We start from the raw sequence: 24,136 nt of genomic DNA, 5'->3' as shown, positions 1-24,136 counted from the left end.
CTTTGCCAACAAAGTTCTGCACTTTTTGTGAACAGGCTACAAAAATGTTGATTATACGCGCAACTTGTCCTAATATTTTATTCCCTTTTTTTTTACTTACAGGTAAGCTGTTAAACTCTTATTTGGACATGCTTATACTATGACAGGGAAAGGTAAGCTATGACAATGTTTAATAACAGCTTTGCCGGCTGTCAAACATTTTCTAGTGAAAAATGACACTTGAATGTAGATTTAATCGTTAAGCAATTGAGGCTTGATCGATCGGATACCTGAGAAATAATTTATTAAATTAAGTTTAGCTAAATGTTGACTTTACTACTAATTGATTGGTAGCTCAGTGGAATCTATACGTTTAGCTATTGATTCATAGAGTTAAGCATCGACACATAAACAGTCCCCAAAAACGGTTAAATATAAGTAGCTAAAATTACGTTTATATACCTTAAGAAAGAAATTTATTTTAATTATATTTATCTTGTTTTTTTTTTTAAAGGCAATGTTTGATGTAACTTTTTGTAATTTAATTGATTACGAAAATAGCTATTTTTTTATTAATCTAATAATATATATTTTGAATATTATTATTTAATGACGAATTCAATAAATTTCAATTTTAGCTATTATTTTTTAATTATAAAATGAATTTTGTTTATTAACAATTAATAGAAAAATTTACATTTTAAGCTAAAATAACTTTCGGTTTTTTTCTGCAAATAATATATTGATTTTGAAAACGAAATTGGAATCACAAAATATACACCTTATTCAAACCTTAACAATTTTGTAGGTTATTTATTTCTATCGTTCATCAAAAATTTAACGAGCAAACTTAATTATTCAAATTAATTATGATGATCAAGGCCCAGTGAGTTGTTAATTTTTCTTGGAAATCGCTTTAATCAACTCGATATATCGTCAAAAAATCATCGAGTTGAAGTACTCGATAATCGCTTCAGCGAAAATCGAGCTGTCAATATTTCGATATATTTTTAAATAACTAGCTATAACCAATACTATAATTTTTGTATCGTTTCAAATTTGGCGCTATTTATTTATTTTATTTGTGTGTAATCTAGTGATAATACTTTCTTGATATTCTAAAAAAAATACGAAATATCGAATCGTAAGCGATGAATATCGCATAGTTTTATTGAAATGCTATTACATTTGTTCAAAATGTAGTATTCTACAACCAATACCTCTCAAATGAAATTTACAGGGACAATTGTTCCTTTTTCGTCAAAATGCTAAAATGCTAGAATGTTGTTTAAGTGAGGACAGGGCATGATATCACTACTAGTCATTTTTTGCATTTCCCCAATTTATTTTTGTTGTAAAATGCTTTTTAAGACTACATTCTCATTGTTTTCAAAAGTCAAGTATAAGTCGGTGCACTTGAAGCTAGTGTCATTATATCTAGCACTTTGGGTTCAATTGAATAATGGATTTGCCCGTTGCCTGCACACGAAGGCAATAAGAATAGCAGCTGCAAGCGGAACAGAGCTCAACTGAAAGCAAAGCTTAAAACTATCGATTTAATGGTCTATCAATTGACAGCATCAACTCTTAAGCCGACTACGATGCGAATTGAAGTCAAGAGACATTAAGCCGATTTCGGGAGACTCGTAAAAGCGCTGCTCACTAGCGCTATTGTCGGCGCATTATCGGCTTACTATATGCTTGAGTGAAAGCGACACACACACACACTCACAAATACACTCACACACTGGCAATAGCATTCATACTCTGATATCGAGCATTCAGTTGAGAGCTCTTTAGTTTTGTCACGTTTTAAGTCCTTTTTATTATGCAATCTCTTTATCTACATTTTTTTTTTCTTTTAAAGCAATTATATTTTGTACTTGCAGAGTTTGTACTTATATAAAAAGCTAACTCGTTATGGCAAAGCATTTAATTAACAGAAAAGCGTAAGCTGCTTTGTGTTTGATATTACACATACGCCTCATGCGCCCAGACTCCACCCGTAACACAGGCAGGTCAGATTCTGAGTTTAGCACATATTTGTGCTTAATTTTCGTCACACAACAAAATTGTTGCAAACATAATTGAAAGCAGTTGATTGATTGGATCACATAATCTAGTTAGCTAAGGTATTCAATGCTCCCTTTTTGAGTTCCACTTCCACTTCAGCAGACGGGAAGGAATTTAAAATTGATGTGCGGCTGAAAATGTGATTTATTGCAAAGTGGGCAAAGTAACCATCCAAAGCGGAAAGTCTCTCCCTCTTTCCTTTTCATTATGCGACAAAAATGTTACTCGGTTCAATCACCGAACATTGCTTTTGGCATAACTGATGATTTTTGGGTCAGGCAAAGGTTAAAAGTCAACAACAATGCTGACGAAATGTAACTACAAAAAGGTAAATCGAAGAAACAGCAGCATAAAGAAAACTTAATAATGTATCGTTTACCACAACATTTCAATACATTGGCAACAACCAAGTCTGACTTTTAAAGAATTGCTTCTATCTATCATTTCCAATAAAAGATGCAATTTCATCCTCTCAAAATTAAGAAAACGAAAAATAGCTGGAGAAATATAATTAAAATTAAATTAACTAAATAAAATAGGTCTTTCTAAATTTTGAATGAGTTTTGCATGATTGGTTCCAAAACTGTAACTTTGTAATACGACTTTCTGTTCAGTTAGAATTTCGGTTATGTTTGTATTTCGGTTTTCCATTATACGTACAAAAATACGTTGTCGAAATGTAAAAAAAAAAACGTAAATTTGTATATTAATTTAAAAAAAATAATTTGATTTCAAAAATATCTATTAAATAAGATCAATATTCTAATTTAAAATCAAAACTATTTATAAAAACGATGATTACTCATTAACATCATAATTGAGTTAATTTTAATTGAACGGAAATTAATCGTTATACATGAACCGGTTACTAATTGGTTTTCTTAGTTTGAGTAATTTCGGCTTATTAGTTTTGTTTCGGTAAGGGGTTCAGTCACGGTTACAAATATCAACCGGGTTATTCAGGTTGAACGTTATGGCTTGGATTAATATTTAAATCTCTTTGTCTTACTACTTTTTGCATTTGCTTGGTGCATTTAATTAAAGTTCAAAAGCACAAATTTTTAAATAAATATATAAAAATATAACTATAGCAACTATGGTCTTTAAAGGCTTTCGTCTAAATTAATTTTTCCATATTGAAGCACTCCTGTTAATCTTCATCCAGCATTTCTTCATCCTTCCAGTCATCCAGTGATATTTCAACAGAGTTTGCCTCAATCATATCGCATAAGTTTTCGGGGTTCTCCTCTGTCAAACTCTCCACATCTTCTATGGTTTGAGTTGATTCATTAATGGAGTATCTTTCAATCAAGGTTCCAGAGTTCTCCTCTTCCAGTATCTCTGCTTCTTCTATGGCTTCCAGTGGCTCTTCAACTGAGTCTCCTTCAATCATCCCCCACATGTTTTCATTGTTTGACAATTCCATATTGGCGGCTAGTGCGTTTTCCACAGTTACCTTCATTTCACGCACCTGCGAATTCAGAACCCGTATGCTGGCCAAAGTGTTCCGAGCCCGTCCCAATACCATGGAGATGCGATCACGTAAATTCACCTGCTCCACAAGCATATTATGCGCATTTTCCTTGAGGCATTCCAATATCATTAAGCGATTCTCAATGCTGTTCAAATCCATGATCCAAGTTAAGCCAATTGTTGTCAAAATTAAAGTTTTTCTTTTGTTTGTCTCGTGTGTGCTGTTTGATTTTATTAAAGGCTCTGTTTGCAATGCCTACTTATACTGCAATTACTTAGATGATTGATGGCATTTAGGTAATATAATTATTCCCATAAGCTGATTTGTTGTCTAATTAACTTAATGCAGTTGGCAACGTCACAATAAACATGCAGTTATCACACACACAATAATCTACATAAATGATTAGATTTTGGGTCAACTAAAATATATTATTAAAAGCAAGTCCTTCCATCTCCGTTACCATCTCCAATTTGCTGAGCATTGCATTTATAATTGATTATCCTGTGGGCAAACTGCTCACTTGTGTTCTCTCCCCTTTTCGTTCCTTGTATAAGCATTTATGCTTAATAATGTCGAAAGGTTTAATGTTCATTTTAATTGTATTGATGATGATGACGTTTACTGAAGGGATTTCATTTTATCTACTTAACTTTTCGCTCTATCTTAAACCTCATTTGCATTACGAGCATTTCTCATTTCTTGTATTTTTTGCTTGAAAAATTTGAATGTGCAAAAATGTTAATTGCTCAAAGCTTTTGATTTTAGATTGTCGCTTCATTTTGGGTTTCTGCCATCTCCTGGTCAATGTCCCCTTAAGTAGGGGTTTGTTTTCCCTAATTGGATTAATTGGCGTACTGCGGGTTTGACTTGAGGTTAGGTCAGTGTCAAAGTGACGAGGGCACTCGGAATATTCATTAATTTTCTCACATTTTTTTATTGCTGCGAATAAAGGATACTTCACAGTTTTTTTTGATGGGATTATATAGTTCAGACTTTGATTAGAGCAGTGTTTGATTCAAGAGCATAAATAATAAGATAATGAATTTAACTTTAGAATAAACGTAATTCATTTGCAACTTTAATGCAAATAAATGTTTGCTTTACTTATGCATAAACCGACTTAATTTAATGTTAGGCACTTAATCGCTGGCATTTAAGTTTCGTTCGAGTTATGCACACAAATTGTCAATGCATAAATATTACGTATACGCAGTGAACGCACAACTAAGCCAAAAAACAGAAGAACTAAAACAAAAGTGTAATCCGAGTCATGCAACTCGAACAAAACTGAAATCCGCTTCTAAACAATTTGTCGACAATTTAGTCACACACACACACACACACACACATACACATTCACACACAAGCACACGCACTTACAAATCTTCTCCCACATGCAGAGTTTGTCGTGTGAAGGCCACAAGCGACACCTGTTGCCTGCAATAAGCAACTCACACTCACACTCAATGCGCTCGCTCAATTTACGCTCACACTCATTATCTCTCTCTCTTGCGCTCTTTGTTTTATTTGTTGTGCTCTGCTCTTTCGCCGGCAATAACATGCACACGTTTGGCGCCATCACGTAATCTGGTTTTTTCTCACTCTTTGTTTTGTGCTTTGCTTCTCGCTCAATTTGCTCCAACTGGCGTGGCGTTTCCAGCTGTGCTTTGACTTTGCGCTGCCTTGGCTCAGTTTACTGTTTAGTTGCCGCTTGTCAGTCGCCACGTGCGGTTCGGTTTCGCTCGTTCGCTGCGGCTTTCACTCTCACTGTCTCTCTCTATCTATATTTCACACTCTCATTGTGTAGTACGCGATATTACGTATCTGTGAGTGTGTGTGAACGTTGGAATATTAAGCAGTTGTGTGAGTGTCATTCGCGTGCTTTAATAAACAGATGCATGGACAAACGGATTGGGGCATGTGGAAAAACCACTGGACAGACAGACAGACAGATAGACAGTCAGACAGCTAGACTGACAGACAGCCGGATGGATATTCATTTCCATTGCGTTGGCGTGTGGATTTTAGCTGCATTGTTTGTCGCCGTCGCTGATTTTTCATTAGTTTATGCAGCTCGCGAATTCATATGAATTTTGATATTTTTGTTTATTTTTTTTCTCTCTATCTTTCTATCCGCCTATCTGTCTGTTTGTTTGTCTTGTGATTTTGCAACTGTAATCAAATTTCACGTTTCATTTACAACTTGTTATAATATTTGATTTGGTTTCCAATTCTCTTTCACTTAACTTATTTGTTTCTTTTTTTTTTTTGCTGCCGCCGCCGTTTTGTCTATGCCACATAAAATTATACAAAAAAAATTAAAAACATACAAAATCCTTGCCAGCTATTTGTTTTTTGCTTTTTTTAACTTGGCTCTTTCCCTGGTGAAATTTTGTGTTTTTTTTTTTCAAGCAAAGAAGAACAACGAAGCAACATTGCAATGAATGTAAAGAAACTTTATAAGCAGGGCGACCTGTCAAGTGTTATGAAGTGGTTACCAAACTTGGCTTTGCTTTTGGCCATCTGCCGAACTGACAAAATGATGCATTAAACTAATTGCCAGTGTTGCAGTGAGCAAGTCGGTAAATAAAAGAGTGAATAAATTCGGTTAACCTAAGAAAATTTTCCAATTTATCATTTGAAGTGACAATCAAATAATGTTCATAAATAAATAAATTGTGGTAAATATAGAACAATATACTTACATACATTAAATTTTAATTTTATCAAAAGCTACAAGTTCTAATAAAGTCATAAAATATATCAAATAATTATTAAAAAAAAAGCTTGATATTAAATATAATCAAGTAAATATCAAACGTGTTTAATAACAACAAACATTGAATTTAATGTTTTTAAGCATATATCAAAAAAATTAATATATAAACGCAATGCAATACTAATAAATTTAATCAATTTTAGACATTTTGTGGCTTTAAATTTAATTTAATGAAAGTCTAGGTATGCTTTTTACAAAACAATTTGCATGTTAATTTCTCGACAACATTTCTCTGCATATTTGCACGTACTTGTTAAATTGATGTTGTTAAATGCCCTGTAAAGAAATTGAAAGTTGACCAAATGCAAATATCTTTAAGTAAAAGCAATCTAAAAAGACATTGAAAATGAAGTAAAGTGCGAGAATTCGATAAGAATTGAAGTGGCAAGCGATAGGAGCTTGTTTTATACATTGTTAAACGCTAATCGGCTTTAAGATAATACGAAATGAAACACAAACACATATACACAATACATTTTCTATGCATACTTTGGCCAAAAACATTTATGAGCTCACAACGCGGCCAGCTGTCCAAAAATTAGGTCGTCCAAATCGTTCCACGTTTTCTATGTATATACATTTGCAAATGTATATGTATATATATATCTGAGAAAATATGTTTCTAAATTTAAATGTATTCAATTGATGCTTATACTAGTCACACGGCGTATGAGTAATTTTCGCATGGCTGATTGATGAAAGTTGCCTAAACAAGTCAAAACTGTTATTATATATTCCAAAAAGGGAAATATATGATAGCAATGCAAATACGTCGAATAATTATAGTCGAACAACTAAAAGATACCCTGCAAATAGTATTTATATTACCGCATCTATAAGAGCGTTAAAAAAATCAAAGAAAAACGTCAATACTTCATTTTATGAACATAGAGGTCATTTCACAAACCTGTTATATTAAATAGAATTATAGCTAATAAAAATAATTCACTGGTTTGATTTGTTTGCAATAATAATGTTATCAAAGCAATCGCTGCAAAAATCAAAACTTCAATTTAAAGTGCAATAACATGTTCTGCATTGTGCAATAAATTGATAATAATTATATCAAAACAAACAAAATAGTAAATAAAACATTTGTTGAATTGAAATTAAATAGTTTCATTGATCTGTTCTATTAGTGTTTGAAAATAATAAATAATATTAACTGGGTCAGTGCACAATAGGAAAATTTGATAGGCAAAGAAGAAGAACATTTGATTCTAATTGAGACTTGGACTTAGAATTGTAGATATTCGATGCCGAATAAGCTAAGGTTAAAACAACAATTCAATAAATTTACAGATTTACATTCAAAGAAAAATATTTCAATGAATTTCTATAATATAATTTATTGGTTTCTTGTCCTTGATTTTCAATGCATTCATTAAATCTCTTTCAGCTTTTATATTTTATGTTTTACTATTGGGGAATTTACTTAAATAATAGGTGATTAGATCGATAGTATTGTATTCATAAAATGAAAAATTATAAAACCGTTAAATCATATATCATATTTAACTAATTTATTCTGATAATTATACAACGATTTAAATTTCCTTATCAATTAATTGATGAAAGTAGTAATTAAATAAATTGCTAGTATGAACATCATTCTTATTAAAAACCATGCACCAATTAATAATTTCAACCGTAAACATTTTCATTAAGAGTACAATTGCCACATTGTGTGACACGTAAATCAGAGACGAGGAAGTTAAGTAAACAAAAAGCTAAATTAATTGATTAAATTTAACGAGCGGTCGGCGAAACAGCAGCCACTTAACGGGATAGCCATACCACCGGGCTGAAAAAGGAAAACTGAAAATTATAAAAATAATTAAGCCGCCAACAGCAGCAGAAATAACAACAACAACAATACTGAACAACCAACAACAACAATAACAAGCCACTTGACAATTTAATGCTATTTAAAAAGCCGACGTCCGACTTTTTGTGATGCTTAATTAACACTTTTGTAGTCGTGTGGTTGACTTTGAGCGCTTCGGGAAGCAGAGGAAGAAATGTCAACAATAAGCTGTTAGATATTTGAGGGTTGTTGCAGTTTTGGTTTTATGAATATTAAGCTGAGATTTGTGCCAACAAATTGGTTGCGATTGCAAACCGGAAATTCGTTAGAGTTTTCCTTTTTTCTCTTTGCATTGAGCGTTGACTTTATGCAAAATACAAGATACGAGATGTTTGCTTTTTTTTTGTTATTTTTTTGCGCTTCTCTCTAGTTGACTTTGCGTTGGACTTCATTGCGCATTCAAGTGGCCCCGTTTGCCAAATGAAAATGAACATCAAAATAAAACCAAAACTTGTCTACATGCCCAATTGGGCATTTGGGCCTGGACCTGGTCCTGGTTGTGCCATTGACTTGGCTGAATTGACAAAAGTGCAGACAGGCACAGTTTTCATTAGCAATGGCAAAATTTTCATAGCCTAATTCGAGGCGTTCTCATATTACGTATGCGTAACGTGTTACGCGCGCGCAGTAAAACGCCAAAAGAGCAACGCGTTAAAAGGCAAATAAACAAAGGCAAATAACCGACATAAACAACAACAACAACATTATAACATTGGCTCATCAAAAAGGTAAACAATATGCGCTGAAAAAGGCCAACATTTGCCTTGGAAATGAGCTAATTATTGGGCCATTAAAATGGCATATAAATTGGTTGAACATTTCTGCCACAGCCTCCATTTCAAGTCTCTTTCCATGTTTCTGCTGAGTGATTAATTTTCATATTAATACGCAGAAAAAATAAAATATAAAGGTTGTGAAGAAAAAACTGGAAAAACGGACAAAAAGGTCGAGCAGCCCACTAGAAACATGCTTACTTTTATACACATTTATGCATAATGAGAGTGTCGACGAGTATAATAAACATTGAAAGCAACACACGCGTCAAATGAGAAATTTGCATGCATCCCAACACCTCTTCAATGGCCTTTCAAACCTACCTACACACATTTCCACACACACACACCTTTTCATATTTTAAATAAAATGCCACATTAAAAAAAAACTTATGTGGCAAATGTGGCTTGCAACATGCGATGCTTGCAGTCAACACATTAGTTAATAGGAAGTTTCCGCTTTCAATGGCAATTCCTTTTATCTCGGAAATCCTTACAGGTTCCCAGAAAAACCTTCATTTTGTTGACTGTAGAACGCTTGACTGAATTTCCCATAAATGTTGTCATAACGAATCTGAGTAATAACGGCAATAACAAAAATTTCACACAAAACAAATCTGTAATTTTTCACTTCACTTGACAAATGAAACTTGATTGTGCACATCAAAAAAAGTAATTTAAAAGTATAAAAAAGCAAAATTTTTAAGATAAAACGTAATATATTTCAGATAAACATTCTTATCTCTACTGATAAATTAAATACGATCGGATAATAAACACAACACAAACAATATTAGCGTATCTATATTATATTTAAAGTCTAACACAAGCAGCTGCTTTTTATCCAATATGATTTTCACTCATTCTATCGCTTATTCTATTTGGTAATTATAGTTAATTTCTATAATGCAATTACATCAGTTGTTATTTAAAATCACATACATGTTATTATTAACAAAGACAACTATATGGGTTTAACCTAATTAGTAAAATGCAAGCTCAGTTTTACTCAAAGTGATGCCGATAGCGCAACAAAGAGAGCTTCTCTTACAGTGTTGCCAGATTAGCTTTTTTCCTTCAAATCTGAGTTTTTGTAAACATAATTGATAAATAAATAAATAAATGTTAGTTTTAATAACCTTACTTAATTAAAGGAAATTGAAAGATGACTATGTTAAAAAGTAAGTCTATTTCCATTGAAAATATTCCAATTTAGGCCAAGAACTTATCATTCGAGCCCCGAACTTTCGAATTTCAAGTATTCTTGGATTCAAATTTGACCGGAATAACAAAGCTTGAAAAAACCTACAAAAAGAAATAATCCACCAAAAAAATTATATTCATTTTTAACCAATAAAAATCAGGAAAAACTCTAAACCTATGCAAATACAACCAAAACGACAACACTGCATCTATGAGAGGCAGTTTGGGTTTTTTTCTGTTACAGTTTAGTAAATTGCTGTAGTTTTTTAGCTAAGCAAGTAAGGTGATTATTAATAATTCATTTATTTAAATAACTACTATAGTGAATGCTTTGGTTGGTAACATTATTCAATGATCACACTTACGAGTTTGCTGATGTTACATCAAAAATTGATTATATACATTTTAGAAGATGTGTTCCAAAAATCAAATAGTTATCTACAGAAGTAATTGTGTTTTAAGATCCAACAAAACTCTGCCCTGATTGTCTATGCTGCACTCAGTCACAATCACATGCGTACACTTACTGTTTAAACCCTTTAGTAAATAAACTAAAGAACTAAAAACAGCGACAAAAAGTAAACTCTATTTTCAGCACTTGGCACTTGCCCCGTCTCTGTCTCTGTCTCTCTCTCCGCTTTTGACGCCGACAAGCTTCAAAGTCCATTCATTGACGAGACGTGTCCGTTGTGTTGTTCTCGTTTTATGTTTTGGTACAGGCAGCGTATTGCTGTGAGTACAAGTGGCACTTCAATTAAAATGATTGTCTTAATGTTGCAAAACTCAACTCAACACAGAGAGCGACGAGTCGGTGCGACGGTGCGTCGGGTAAATGCTACGAGTACGAGTATGAGTATGAGTATGAGTACGGGTATTACAACGCGTCAAGTTGATTCAGTCTTTTAGTCAGTTGCAAGTTGGCACTGTCCGCCCGCTCATTCTTTCATTCATTCATCCATTCATTCGTCATTGTGGCAGCCAGCAACAATAACGGCACTCAATGTGCTGAAAATAACGCACTTGCACGTACTCGTCTAATTTATTTGATTACGCTTACAATTACCGTACTTTTCATTTTTCTTTGCAAGTTAGACTAGTTTGTTGATTAATTTTTTGTGATTCTATGCATAATCATATTAGACTTGACCTCCCAATTGTAGGAATAATCAACGAATGTTTGATGTTATCTTAATCTTTTTTTGCAGCATATAATTTAAAAAAAAAAAGGCTTATACGCATAAGTTTCTTTACGAATTTTCCCAATCTTAACAACGAATGTTGGAGAATTCTGGAGAATTTAGAATTAGCTCCAGACTTTTAATTTTATAATTAAATTTTAACATATTATTCTTTGCATATTCAATTTAAAATATTAAATTTTCTTGTTTAATTTAAATGCATTCTATGACTTTCCATGTTTAACTTGAAAGTGAAAAAAAATTATTTATAAAATATTTTATGTCCTTTGGTACTTTTAAAATAAAGTTAATGAAAGTGTGCAGCCCTGGACCAGTCTAATCGTCTTTGCAGTTGTAATGAGCTGCATACTAACAAACGCAGAATAATCAACTGCAACTTTGAACTAGTTCCAACCTTGCAGCATTTGCACACGATTAAAAAGTTGCTTACATTTTGCAACACTTAATTTGCAAATTAGATAAGGAGAAAAGTCCGTAGCTTTAATTTGAATATTTAACAAGTTGGACGACACGAAAAATGTGTAAGTTGAGGCTAAATAAATAAAATGCCGTGCAACTTGTATTTCTATAAAGAAGAAAAGATTTTCATTGCGAAATGAAACGTATTTTTTCTATAAATACATACAATGTAGGCCAAGCCAATCACATGTCTATGAGCTAATCGACATTCGATAATGGCCACTTAGGACAATTAAAAATGTCATGTGGATGCTAACGATAAGATTGCGATACGTGTGCGGTTAAGGGATTATCTTATCGTGAGCGTACCATAAATTAGCTAAACGTACCTTAATTAAAGTTCAAATTTAGCTGAAAATCAAATTTAAAATACGAACTATCCATTGATGTACTCGCTAAATGCCAAAATAGCCCACAAACGCAAAGACAAACACAAACAGAATACACACAAATGTGTTGTATCTATTTGCATTTGAAACATCTATGAAATTTTCATTAGGCACGCAAATTATGCACAATAGACCGACTGGTTGTAAACTGAAGCTAACGTTGCCTCTTGTGGTTCTTCATTCTCAGGGTCTTCTTTGTCCTGCTTTTAAAGTCTTGTTCCCGACATGCGCTCAAGCAGACAAAGGTATCTATCTTCAAAATGTATCCGTAATGGGATGGACAAACACTGAGGCCCTATTATTTGCACCTTCTCTCAAAGCACAAATATTTGTTCAAGTCCTCAACGGGAATGCGCACAAAATCAATATTAAAATTTAAATTTAAATTCAAGCAACAATTTGAAAATAAGATTCACAAAAGAACCTCGCAGTTCGATCACAAAATATAAGAAAAGCACCAATGTACATATAGTAATCAAAAAATAGATATAATACACATGTATATGACTGTTTCAGAGAACAAAAGAACTTGAGGACCTTGTAACAGTTATTTCTCTGCATGTTTCTATGTATTTGTGTCTGTGTATGTGTGTGTGAGTGTGTGGCGACTGTTGCTAATTTGTTGCTTTTGTGCTGCTTGTTTTTTATCCGAGTCCTTTATGTGGGCTCAGCTATTGTTGTTGTTATTTCTATTAATTAATAGCTTTGCCGGCGCTTGGCCACTTCCATTGTCATTTGTTAATGAGCTGTTACCAATGGCTTTTGCTTTGATTAGTCTTAAATCAGAAAGGGGCCCAAAAAGAAGAGATAAAGGAAAGAAAAATTTTAAAATGTATGACCAAGAAATGGATTGTCTTCAGATTTAAAATACCAAAATAGTCCATCTGTCATAATCAACAATTTACTTTAAGATTGGTGTTTAAAAGTTATCATATTTAATAGTGAGCTGCAAATTAGTTTTTTTATATAATAAATTTAAAAAAATTCAACACAAATTCTTTTAAAATTTAAGTTAAAATTTGCTGTTGCTTAAAAGTAAGTGAACTAAATCTCACGGTTAAGAAAGATTAATCACATTCTTTTGGAATGACTCATTCAATTACTTAATATAAGTCTGATTGTAATCAATGTCTTTTCTTAAATTGTCTCAACTTTTGGAGTGTATATTTATTTCGGTCTTCACATAAATTTTTATTGATTTCTATCTGCTTTTTGCTTTAACAAGTCTTCCTTTTGTTTTTTTTTTTTTTTTTTTTGACTGAACTCCAAATCAATTGAATGTTCACTGTAATGCCTCTTTTATCTTGATTTTACTCCATTCTCACAATGCAATAAAATCATCGACCTTTGGATTTTGACCCTTTTTAAAAATTGAGCATTATTTATCAATCGTCCTTCATCTTTTTGGCTTAAAGTCTTACGAATAATAAAGTTCAACAGCCGTCAAACGCCGATTAACAGGCAATAATAGAAAAACACTTAGATGCTCTTATGGCCCAAACAGCTGTCATACATGTAGTCAAAAGTAATAATAAAAGAAAGAATAAATAATAGCTTTACTCAAAACAAACAAACTTTTCCCTCTTTTATGCCATTCACAGAAGTTACAAAATAACTGCAAATTGTACATACAGCCGTTGCAAGACTCAACACAAATATGTTGCATGTTGTCTCTCTTTGTTGCAAGTTTATAAATACAATTAACTTTTATGGAAAAAACGAGGTCCAGCAACCACATCAATTGTCACTTTGCTAGCAACGCCTAGAAGTAGGCAACATAAAATTGACACTGTTTAAATGTACATAGGTGTGGGGTAGTCCGTATGTGTGTGTGTCTATATGTGAGGGTACAATGCTTATTAATGTCAGCCATAAAACAGATTGCAAGTACGTCCATTTAATAACCAAGCAACCTCACAAGGTAATAAAAACTTTGGATCAAGTTCTTCGTAAAGCTAAATTAAAAGCTTCTCAACTCGCAGTTTGCAGCCTTTGCCCTCTGTGTGTGTGAGTGTGTGTGTCTGTGCCAACTAAACTAGTTTTAATAATGTGCCAGGCCAAAGTGAAATATAAAAGAATTTTATTAACTCGAACTTTATGCAAACATCAAAGCGCCATAAAGACAAACAACATAAGGGAGAAAAAGAGGAACTTTATGAACTCCAAAATCTGTTCTCATATGAAAGCAGATCTGCATATGTAACGCTCCTTGACTCGTGTGTATATCAAATATTTACAATATTTATTTAATTTGTGCGTTGGCAATTTGGCATTCTGGATTAAATCATTCAAGGATTATCAATGCAAATTGGCCCCAAGACAAATCGTGCTGTCGTCTTGTTGTCCTCGTTATTGCATGAACAAGAAATAAGTAATATGAAAATTCAATGGATTGGGCTTAACCTCAGGTCATATACTTGAGTAATTTCGTGTTTTATTCTGGCCAGATTAAGGCGGCAAAAAGAAACGACAAACAAGCCACAGCATCAACAATAGCAGCAAGAAAAAATCAATTATAGTTACTTTAGCGGGGTTTCAGATTACAAAAAATAAATATATAAGGAAAAAGCAGCGTAGCGAGAAAGTATATAATTTGTGGTAATAGCTTGAAGGACACTAATAGGACATCAAGGGATAATTTACAGTTGGTATCATCATCAACAAGACCATAAACAACAATTAAATACTTGTAGGAAGAGTTCAGTAAATATTTAATAAACTATTCAAAAGCAGTGTTGCATAAATACAGAAATAAACTATTAATCAATTAGATTGTTCATCTCTTATTGTTGTGTTGTTGTAATAAAAAAGTAAAGAAAATGCTTAATAAATTACTTGAATTAATCTCTTAAATTATGGATAAATTAACAATTGCACAAGCTTTAAATTAAAAACATTGCTGTTTATCTTTCACTTTTTTAAAGCCCTCTTTACAGCAAGGTTTAGTTTGTAAGTTATTAGTTTTCTATTAGTAAAAAATTTTAAATTCACAAGAAATTTTAAACAACTAAAAGTGATAGAAAGACTGAATGAATTATGTAGTTAATAGAAGGTATTAGATTACTTAAACTCGATTATATTAAATTTAATCACAAGCTTTTTAATTTTTTTCTTCCTTTAGGATAGTATCATTTATTATTGAATTCTGTGGTGATTAAATGCATTTGTCATTCATAAACTGAACGCTTGAATCAATAATTTATGCAGCTTTCGCCAGGCATATCAAATAATAATTACAGCCACAAACAAGATGCGGCTGTCCAAAACCGAAACAGGAGTTGACATTATATTATGCTTCTCGCTCCCTCTCTGTTCCTCTCTATCTCTCTCTTTCACTTTGTCTACTCCTTGTGGTTTATCTACATGGAGGCTGTCAACAAATTGCCAACATTTTGAATAGGACGAAGTCAAAGTTGCCAACTTGCTGAAAGGATGAGTAGACAATGCCGTCCATAGACAAAGCCCAGTCAACTGATAAGCTGATAACTGATAAGGACCGACAGCGCAGACACATAAACCAACTGACTAATAATGAGCAGGGCCTTAAGATCACGCCAAGGTCTCAACATTAAATGAAATTATGTGGCAAAAATACAAATGACTGCAGAAATTCCAGATTAAGGTTGAAACGAAGTTGGAGAATCCGGCGTTGGGGGGTTAATGCTAGTGGCCGTCGTGTCGGGCGCCAGTTGGCCTACGTAGTTCGCTAATTGGCTGGTGTCATAAAACTTTATTACTTTCGAATCAGTTTCGGCATAGAGTTTAAAAGCAAAGAAGGTTAAGGAGAAAAAACAAGAAATTGTTTCGCACAAGTGGCTGAACAACTTGAAAATTATTTGCAAGCAACGGCAACGCTTCGGGCCACGTTATTTTGAGGCAAGTGTTGTTGGCCAACAGTTTGTTGCATAGCTACTTTTAACACTAGAGATGTGCGTAGGTCGTGGGAAAATTGTGGATTGTAAATTTAATTAATTTTTTTTATTATAATATATATATTTTCTAAAATAGGAAATAAATTCATGACTCAAAAAAAAATATTAATTTTTATTAACATTTTATAATAATATACGTCTTTATACTATTTCAAAACATTATTATAAAGTATTAAATTTATGAGTGCAATTTCTTTTGCCTTAAATTCTTTGAAATATCTTAAATGCATTAATTATGCCATGTACTTAACTTCCTTTTCTTATTCTCTTTTGCTGTTGTTGAACAGCATTCTAAAGCTCTTCTCTAGCCAAAACTAAACAATTAAAAGCCAATTTGCTTTAAGTCTATTCATATTTGAAACTGGATTTGCAAACAAAGTTTCAAAATTCAATAAGAAATGCAATTTGATATGCAGCTTAAATTCATTCTCGCATCATCTGCCAAATACATTTTGTGTGAACATTGCATTTTCTAAGTACTCTTAATGGTGCCACAACTCATTTCTTGCACTCGTTTCCCCTTTTTCAATCCCACCCTGCCATCCAGGGGGAGTCTTTTAGAGGCGTTTCTGCAATGCGGCGAATGCACTCAAATAATTTTTATTAAAATGTCAACAGTCTGGCAATGAGCATTGAAGCCTGCCAAGTACTGAAATGTTTGCCAGCACATTGCAGTTTGTTTGTATGTGTTCGGATATGTGTGAGTGACTGTGTGTGTGTGTGTGTGTGTGTGTGCTTGGTCAGGACAAAAAATGGCAACTAGGTAAGTCGTTGTATGGCGAATCTTACATGGCAAACATAAATTACACTCGGAGCCAGATTGAGACGTTTTGAAAAAAAAGTTTTTAGATTATAGGCTGAATAGTTTTACTGCCAATTCTTTTATTTAGATTTACAAGAAACTTTTCTAGCAATACATAGTTGCCATATATAAAGTAATTGAAGATAATAAAACATTTTCAAGCCATATTTAACATAGTTCAAAAAAATTTACTTTGTTTATAAAATGAAAATAATATTTTCTATTGATTAAATATATTTTGTATTTAGTATTTTTGCTAAGATTTATTCATTTGAAATTCACTTTCATACTTTTGTTTCAGTTTCACAGAATTGTTGCTGCTTAATTTATTTTGCGCATTAAAAGCTTAATTGCTGAGAATGTTAAGTCTTACTTAATATGAAATTAAATTGGCATCAATTCTGCTAAATTTCTGATAAAAAATTTAATATTATTCCTTCGTTTTACTTGATGCCGATTAAAATTAATCAATTTAAAAAATTATAAGACATAATTAAAAATTTATGGTTGAAGCAAACTGTACTGTATTTAAGAAACTGTAGACTTTACAATGTTTTAATTTCGGCCTCTGCAAGAGTACGTATTAAAATAAACCTATAGTTACTTTATGTTATGTGAACCAGTTTTTAGGCACTCTAAAACCACGTTTCATGTGTCAGAAACGTAATGTGAAACGTGTGGCAATTAGAAGGCCAATAAGCACACGAAAGTTGATGCATAATCGTGGCATACTTTTTGGCGTATTACATAGAAAATTCAAGCAGAGAACAGCAAGCTGTCTGGCATATCAATGAGAAATCCAGAGAGTTCACAAAATGCTAGTTTCATTTACAGCTGCTTCTTGGAGATTTCGAGTTCGCCGATGTGCCTCAAAAATTGTTTTTAACTAACTATAATGTTTTGTTGCTTCAATTTCCCTTACTCTGTCTGCCTCCTTTTCAACATTTTTTCTCTCTCTTTTTTTCACTCTGTCTTTTTTCGTTTTCCTTTTTCTGCAGCAAATGGCCCGCTCATGAGTTGCAGCTTAGCGTTAGCAACAGAAAAAAGGGAGAGAACATGCCAAGAGGAAAATTGTAGGAGCTTTTCTTCTATGGGGGTAACTGGCCAAGTTCATAAGTACACACTTCAATTAACTGCACAACAACAAGAACAACGACAAAAATGCGGCATTAAAAGGGAAAAACTTCAAAATTGCCGCCCAGTTAAAAAATAAAACTTTATGTAAATCGTAAATATTTACGATACAAGAAGTCACTTCTTATGGCTGTTCAACTTAAACGAAGTCAAATTGAACTTGCTTATTGTCTTGTTGTTGTATCCACTATTATTATTACTGTTGTTGTTGTTTTTGTCGTTGTTGTTGTTTTGCTGGCTTTGCTTGCGGTTTGTGAGTTTGTGAGTTTCTGAGACGATAAAATTTGAAATTTATATGACAATTAGATGGTTCAATTAGGATACACTTGGATTTGTATTGAGTTATTTGTGGATTTCTACTACGAGATGCGGTTTACTATACCAAGAAGATGATAACTTAAGCTTAATAGAGATGAAACAATTTAATATTGTGTGTTTCATATTAAATTTAATGCATTTAATGAGAGCTTACGGAAATCTATTAAACTCGTTTGATTAAAAGTTTTTAATCGTTTAGTTATGTGATGCGTGATTAACTTGCATCTATTATTTCAAAAAGTATTAAAGCAAATAGTTTAACAGAAGATCAAATAGTAGTTATAGCTAACTGCGGCATTAATTACAAATAAAATAAACTTATTAAATTGATAACGATGACAAAAATAAAATTATAAATTATATATATATTTCCATACGCCGCAAGCTTATCACATAATCAAATTCCGGCCATTAATTCAATATCAACAATTTATTTTTTTTAGTTCATGTATATAAAAAAATATTACTCACCTCACTGCAAAAAAAAACTAGAAAAATATGTACAATTTTCAGTAAATGACAAAGTAATGCCCTGCACTAAAATAGTGTTGTTGCTTTCCTCTCTTTGAACTATGCAGGCGTCGTGAAATTATTAGAAAACCATTATTAATCATATTTTCGAACTTTGAACATGTATTTGATACCAATCTAATATAGCATATATTTAATATATCCCCTCAGGATATACTTATTACAGGGTATAAAAATATGACAAAACAGGCTGTCACTGTGACTCGTAAATCTTCCCTCACAGATCCAATAAAGTGTACCATTTTTTCTACATAGCACATAAAATGGACAACGAAATTCGAATGCAATAATAAAGACCGATTGACAGACAGACAGCCAGAAAAAGAAATATATGAATGTATAAACGTGTGTGTGCCTACAAATGTAAGCAAATAAATTGCATTATCGTTGATTTGTAAATTTATTGCATGTAAACAAATTGCTAACGCTACAAATCATTTGTTGTTATTTTTTTTTTGTTCTTTTGCTGTTGTCAAAGAGATTGTAAAAATGAGGAAATCAAATAGCAATCAAATGGTTTTATTCCATGGCAACAGCTTTTTCCAATATAATCAAATTTTTAAGAGCACATCTCAAGAGTATCTTTTATTATGCTTAACTATTTACATTGGAATTTTCGTTGTCTGTGAACAGATTCATGCGTGAACTAGTTCTTTCTAAAAGACACTAATCTTAACATATTCACACACTCTCTGGCTTATCTTGCATTAACACTTAAATCTATATGATTTAAAGACCAGTAAACCTTGAGTTCGTATTGTAAATTACACAATAGATTTCACAGTTAATCGTAAATTTACCAGCTAATTTTTCCACTCAAGCTGAACCGTAAACTTGATAATGCTTATGCTGATAAAAATGCTATATGAGTATTTTTTTCAATTCAATTTTTTTCAGTGTCATGGTTTGAGCTTCAAGCCTATTTCAGTCAATTGCTGGAAATTTAACAAGTTCCGTTCCAGTTCCTTTTCTCCAGCCCTTTTAGACCATTACCTACCATTAAATTACAGGCTGTGGAAAAATGTACACTCCTTGAATGTTTCCACACAGTTTACTTTTGCAGCACTTGCACTTTTCATTGCCAAATACCCAAAAAGGCTTCACTGCCCCCAACTAATTTTAAGGCTGCCATCAGAAGGGCATAAATTCGTTTGGCTGTGCACGCACCGAAAATTAAAAAAGCTGTGAAAAAGCAAGGGGTTAAACCAGTAAAAAAAATGCATAACGAATATTAAATACCCTTGGGAAAAAAAATAAAGAAGATTTAAAATGTATTACCATTTTTTAGTTCATTTGTCTGCTTCTTTTTTTGCAATTTTATAAATTTTTGTACAAATTTAATGTTATGTTTATTATGTTTAAGAACATGCTTTATAAGGTAATATGTAAATAACATTTTCAAGAGTTGTGTTGTTAATAGGGCGGAAAATAGCCCATAAATTAGAGGTCGCAATGTGTCTGGCACTTAAGACTTTTGCACAACAATTTGTCTCAGCTAGGAGTTGAGCACTTTTCGGGAACTGATTACAAAGAGGCAAAAGCAGCTGATCCCTCGTTAGGTGCACGCCTTGAAAAAAAAAAAACCGAATTGACACTGAATTTAATTTCGCGTCAAGTGGTGAGGAGGTTTGTGTGAGATAGCTGCTTTTTCCACGACTGCTGACATTTGAATTGGTAATTTTCGTTTCGCTGAATGCCAACGCATAAAAACTACGCACACACACACACACACACACACATACACACAACACACAGTCAGCGCTTTAGTCTTGTTTACGCCACAACGGAAATTGCCTTTTTTGCGCGCCTTCCGGCCGCCATACTGTTAGCATTTGGTTACCTCCATATTTGCCGCATCGTTTGGCAGCCCCTTCATATCTTTAACTCAAACTGTAGCTGACAGCTACCTTAGATGCTGTTTGGTTGCTGTTTAGTTGCTGCTGCCACCATTGACACTCCACCGACACTCGACACTCGGCATGCCACGCATAAAGCTGTCAATGTCAATGTAACGTGTTAATTTCAAAGTGGTTTAGTTTGTTGACGCAGCTTGTTAGGAAGACAGAACTGAGTTACGGAGCCATACCGAATATCTAAGCCCACTAGCAACGTATGTACCAGAAAAAAAAAATTCGGAACTTGGAAATAAAATCAATGTCAAAATTTCGTCAATATTAAAAGATCGAGTACGAAATACTTGATACAAGTTACAGGAATTCTTTAAGAATATTTTTTACATAAGTCACATATTTCAATTTTTTTTTTTACTTTTTTTTTAAATTGTATTTTATTTCTGATTCATTTTCATCTTATACGTATTGTATATAGTTTTAATTTAGCAATCAATTAATGTATTTTCAGATTGAATTGTAAAAGAAAATTTCATTTTATCCGTATGTAGTTTTAATTTAGCAATTCTGTCCTGAATTTTCGGATTGAATATTGTAGAATATTTTTTCCTCTGTACTCGTATACATAAACCACACCTTCAGTCATCTTCAACCATATGGAGCATAAAATGTTTTGTGTTGAAGCACATGTGGTTTTTAATGCCATACAGCAACAGTATAGGGAGCAGTAGCAATATGGGGATAAACCCTTTTCTTTTTCCTTTACCTTATTCCAGAGAGATTTCCAGCTACGGTTAACGTGACATTTGATTGATTGAAACACTTTTCTGTTGCTCAGCTAAGCAGTTGGTTTGGTCTGCTGATGCTGTTTGCTTTTTACTGGGCACACTTAACTTATTGATTAGCCAGGCAGAGGGAAGACAACGAAGGGATTGTGGCTAGTTTGATGGTATATTTGCATTTTAAAATGATTAATTAGGCTAATGACTAAAAGTGGTAACTAAGCAGTCAACAGATAAGATTGAAGAAAAGTTTGGCAAATCTATCAATATTCTTTAGCACATTAATATTCAAAATTAAATAAAATGTTCGATATAATCATATTATACTATTGAATTTATATTACATTAATATTAAATCACATTCATTTAACTACTCAATTCTCATTATGTTTAAATAATACATAGTCTCTAATGCTAACAGCTTTATATCGAAAAAAAAAAAAAATAAACTTGATAATAAAAATAGGAATACCACATTTAATAACTTCGAACCTTGTATGTATTTCTTTTTAAAAACCAAATACCGAAGCGTTTCAAACATCCAAAACCAGACCGATTTTCAAGCTGTATGTCATTTTAATCATTTTTTTAATTTTTATAAATAATTTTTTAAGCTTTTCAACTGTTGAAAATTTCACTTAAGATTAAATATCAAATGTAAATATATTTAATATTATATTTTGTTATATGGCCTGACAATTCCTGAAATTACTTGACATTTCGCTGTAGAATTGATGTTAAAGAATAATTTTGCACGTATTGGTGGTTTATTTTTTTTTTATTCACGATTCTGTTGTATCTGTATAGTACTTAAAGGTAAAGTAACATATCTAATCTTGTGGAATGCCATATGCCAACTTTTAGTGGCTGTGAAAAAACTTTACTGCCGTCTTTCTTAAAGTAATAAACATGAATAAAAATGTGTGTTTCGTAAATCGATGCAGTTTAGGCCTTGCCATGCCGCAACTTTGGCTTAAACCGAATCCCCAACTTTGCTTGCAGGCAAATTCAAGACCCTCAGCATAAATACACAGAGAAAAGAAGTTCATGTTCTTATAAAGCCCACATTAGCAGCTTGTAAAAATGTATGGCATCATCTGGTAACGTGGCTGGGCCATAAGACAGGCCCAAATCCTGGCGGAGCTCAACTCAGTCTCATTACTAGCTGATGCCGCGCCTTGTTTTTTGGTTGCTGCCAAAATGCCAACTGTCAATGTGGAGGTGGAGTTGATGCTCAAATTGTTGCTCGACTTGATTCCTGCGCCTTGTAATGGGCCACGTTAAGCGTCATAAAAGCGGCTGAGCAGGGAACAGGGTGGTGGGATTGCTGGGTTGCTGTTGTGGCAGCTGTGAAGTGCCAGCAAATTCGAGCATAATAAAATTTGAGAGATTTTGCACGTTGACAAAGGCTCCCTGTTTGTCGGTCTAACAGGGAAGCAGAAACAACTCAACCAGACAGCATCCTGACATCCTGCCGCATAAACCAACTACTTAGCAGAGAGAAAGAGTGAGAGAGAGAGAGAAAAAGTGAAAGAGAGCAGGCAGGACGTAGAAGGTGCTAGAATGGCACTGACTACAATGGTCTCAGCATGAATGTAAATGTGTTTTGGTTTTTGACACTTGAATGCAGCAGGAGCACAGTCTGTGCGTGCATTTACTTGCAAGAAGCAATAGCGAGCAGAGGGGAAGAGAGGCTTTCAGGGGAAAGTACACTCAGAAAAAAAATAAAGATTTCCGTACTTAAACAGACCATTTTCAAGTACAAACACGGTTGCCACACTTGGCGTTTTCGCGCCAAAACTCGCTTTTTTTCCCCCGTTGGCGCAATGACACTTTTTTATTGGAAATGGCTAATTTTTGGTTTATTTAATCAAGAGTTTCTTGAAAACTATTAAGAATGTAATTTAGATCTAAATTTTTTCACTCCCAACAATATAAATGTATTGTACCATTGTACTGAAATTCTAAATGTGAATGCTTATTTAAAAAAATGTGCTCTTTGATATTAGTTTCACTTAAATATTTTATTTGTTAAAGAAATTTAAAGTTGAGAACAAAGTTCGTATTTCAAGTTTAGTTTATAGAAGTATAGAATAGTAGTATAGAAAGTATAGAAATCTTAAAGTGAGATTTTTCGGGGGTACTTTAATTACGTTTTGTGTTTACTTCAAGTCTGTAAAAATTAAAAACATACTAATTTAAGAACTTAAAAATCTTGAATTAAATCCAAAATGTACTTGTTTGCAGTACAAAACATTGTCATAATCAATTGATTTTAGTCTTAAAACATACACTAGTATGTGTACTAAAATTAAAATGCCAAAATTAATGCCATTTAATAATAGTGTATTATGTTGGTTAGCGACTTTTTGGAATAGGTGCTGATTTTAACAGCGATCCAAGTTTAACGTCATCTTTGCGTCGCTAGAACCAGTTGAGAATTCTAAGGTGCGACAATAAAACAGAAATAGCCCAAAATGTACTTGTTTTTAGTACGAAACGTTATCATTTTTAGCTTCCTTTTAAACTTGAAAACAACTATTTTAAGTACAAAAAAATCTTAAACTAGTTTAGTAAAAATAACTCAGT

General features: G+C 32.9%; 2 protein-coding genes across 3 annotated transcripts in view; one reads left to right on the top strand and one right to left on the bottom strand.

Annotated features, from left to right (window-relative positions):
• LOC117786305 (venom dipeptidyl peptidase 4) overlaps positions 1-24,136 on the top strand; it is an 85,983-nt gene that overhangs the window by 35,991 nt on the left and 25,856 nt on the right. Inside the window, exon 1 of one of the 2 annotated variants that reach the window (XM_034624492.1) lies at positions 5,236-5,392. The exons of the other annotated variant lie outside the window; for it this stretch is intronic. The gene's annotated coding sequence lies outside the window, so the exon portion shown is untranslated. Of the gene's footprint in view, positions 1-5,235; positions 5,393-24,136 lie in introns of those variants that run through there. 2 annotated transcript variants of the gene reach the window in all.
• LOC117786314 lies at positions 3,076-3,763 on the bottom strand. The gene has a single exon (XM_034624501.1). It carries the CDS (start codon positions 3,683-3,685, stop codon positions 3,203-3,205), a length of 483 nt encoding a protein of 160 aa, XP_034480392.1. The 5' UTR covers positions 3,686-3,763; the 3' UTR covers positions 3,076-3,202.

The sequence above is a fragment of the Drosophila innubila genome (genome assembly GCF_004354385.1).
Source record: "Drosophila innubila isolate TH190305 chromosome 3L unlocalized genomic scaffold, UK_Dinn_1.0 0_D_3L, whole genome shotgun sequence".
NCBI classification, from domain to species: Eukaryota; Metazoa; Arthropoda; class Insecta; order Diptera; family Drosophilidae; genus Drosophila; species Drosophila innubila.
Note: the sequence above shows the minus strand (reverse complement) of the source record. Positions and strands in the feature narration are given on the sequence as shown.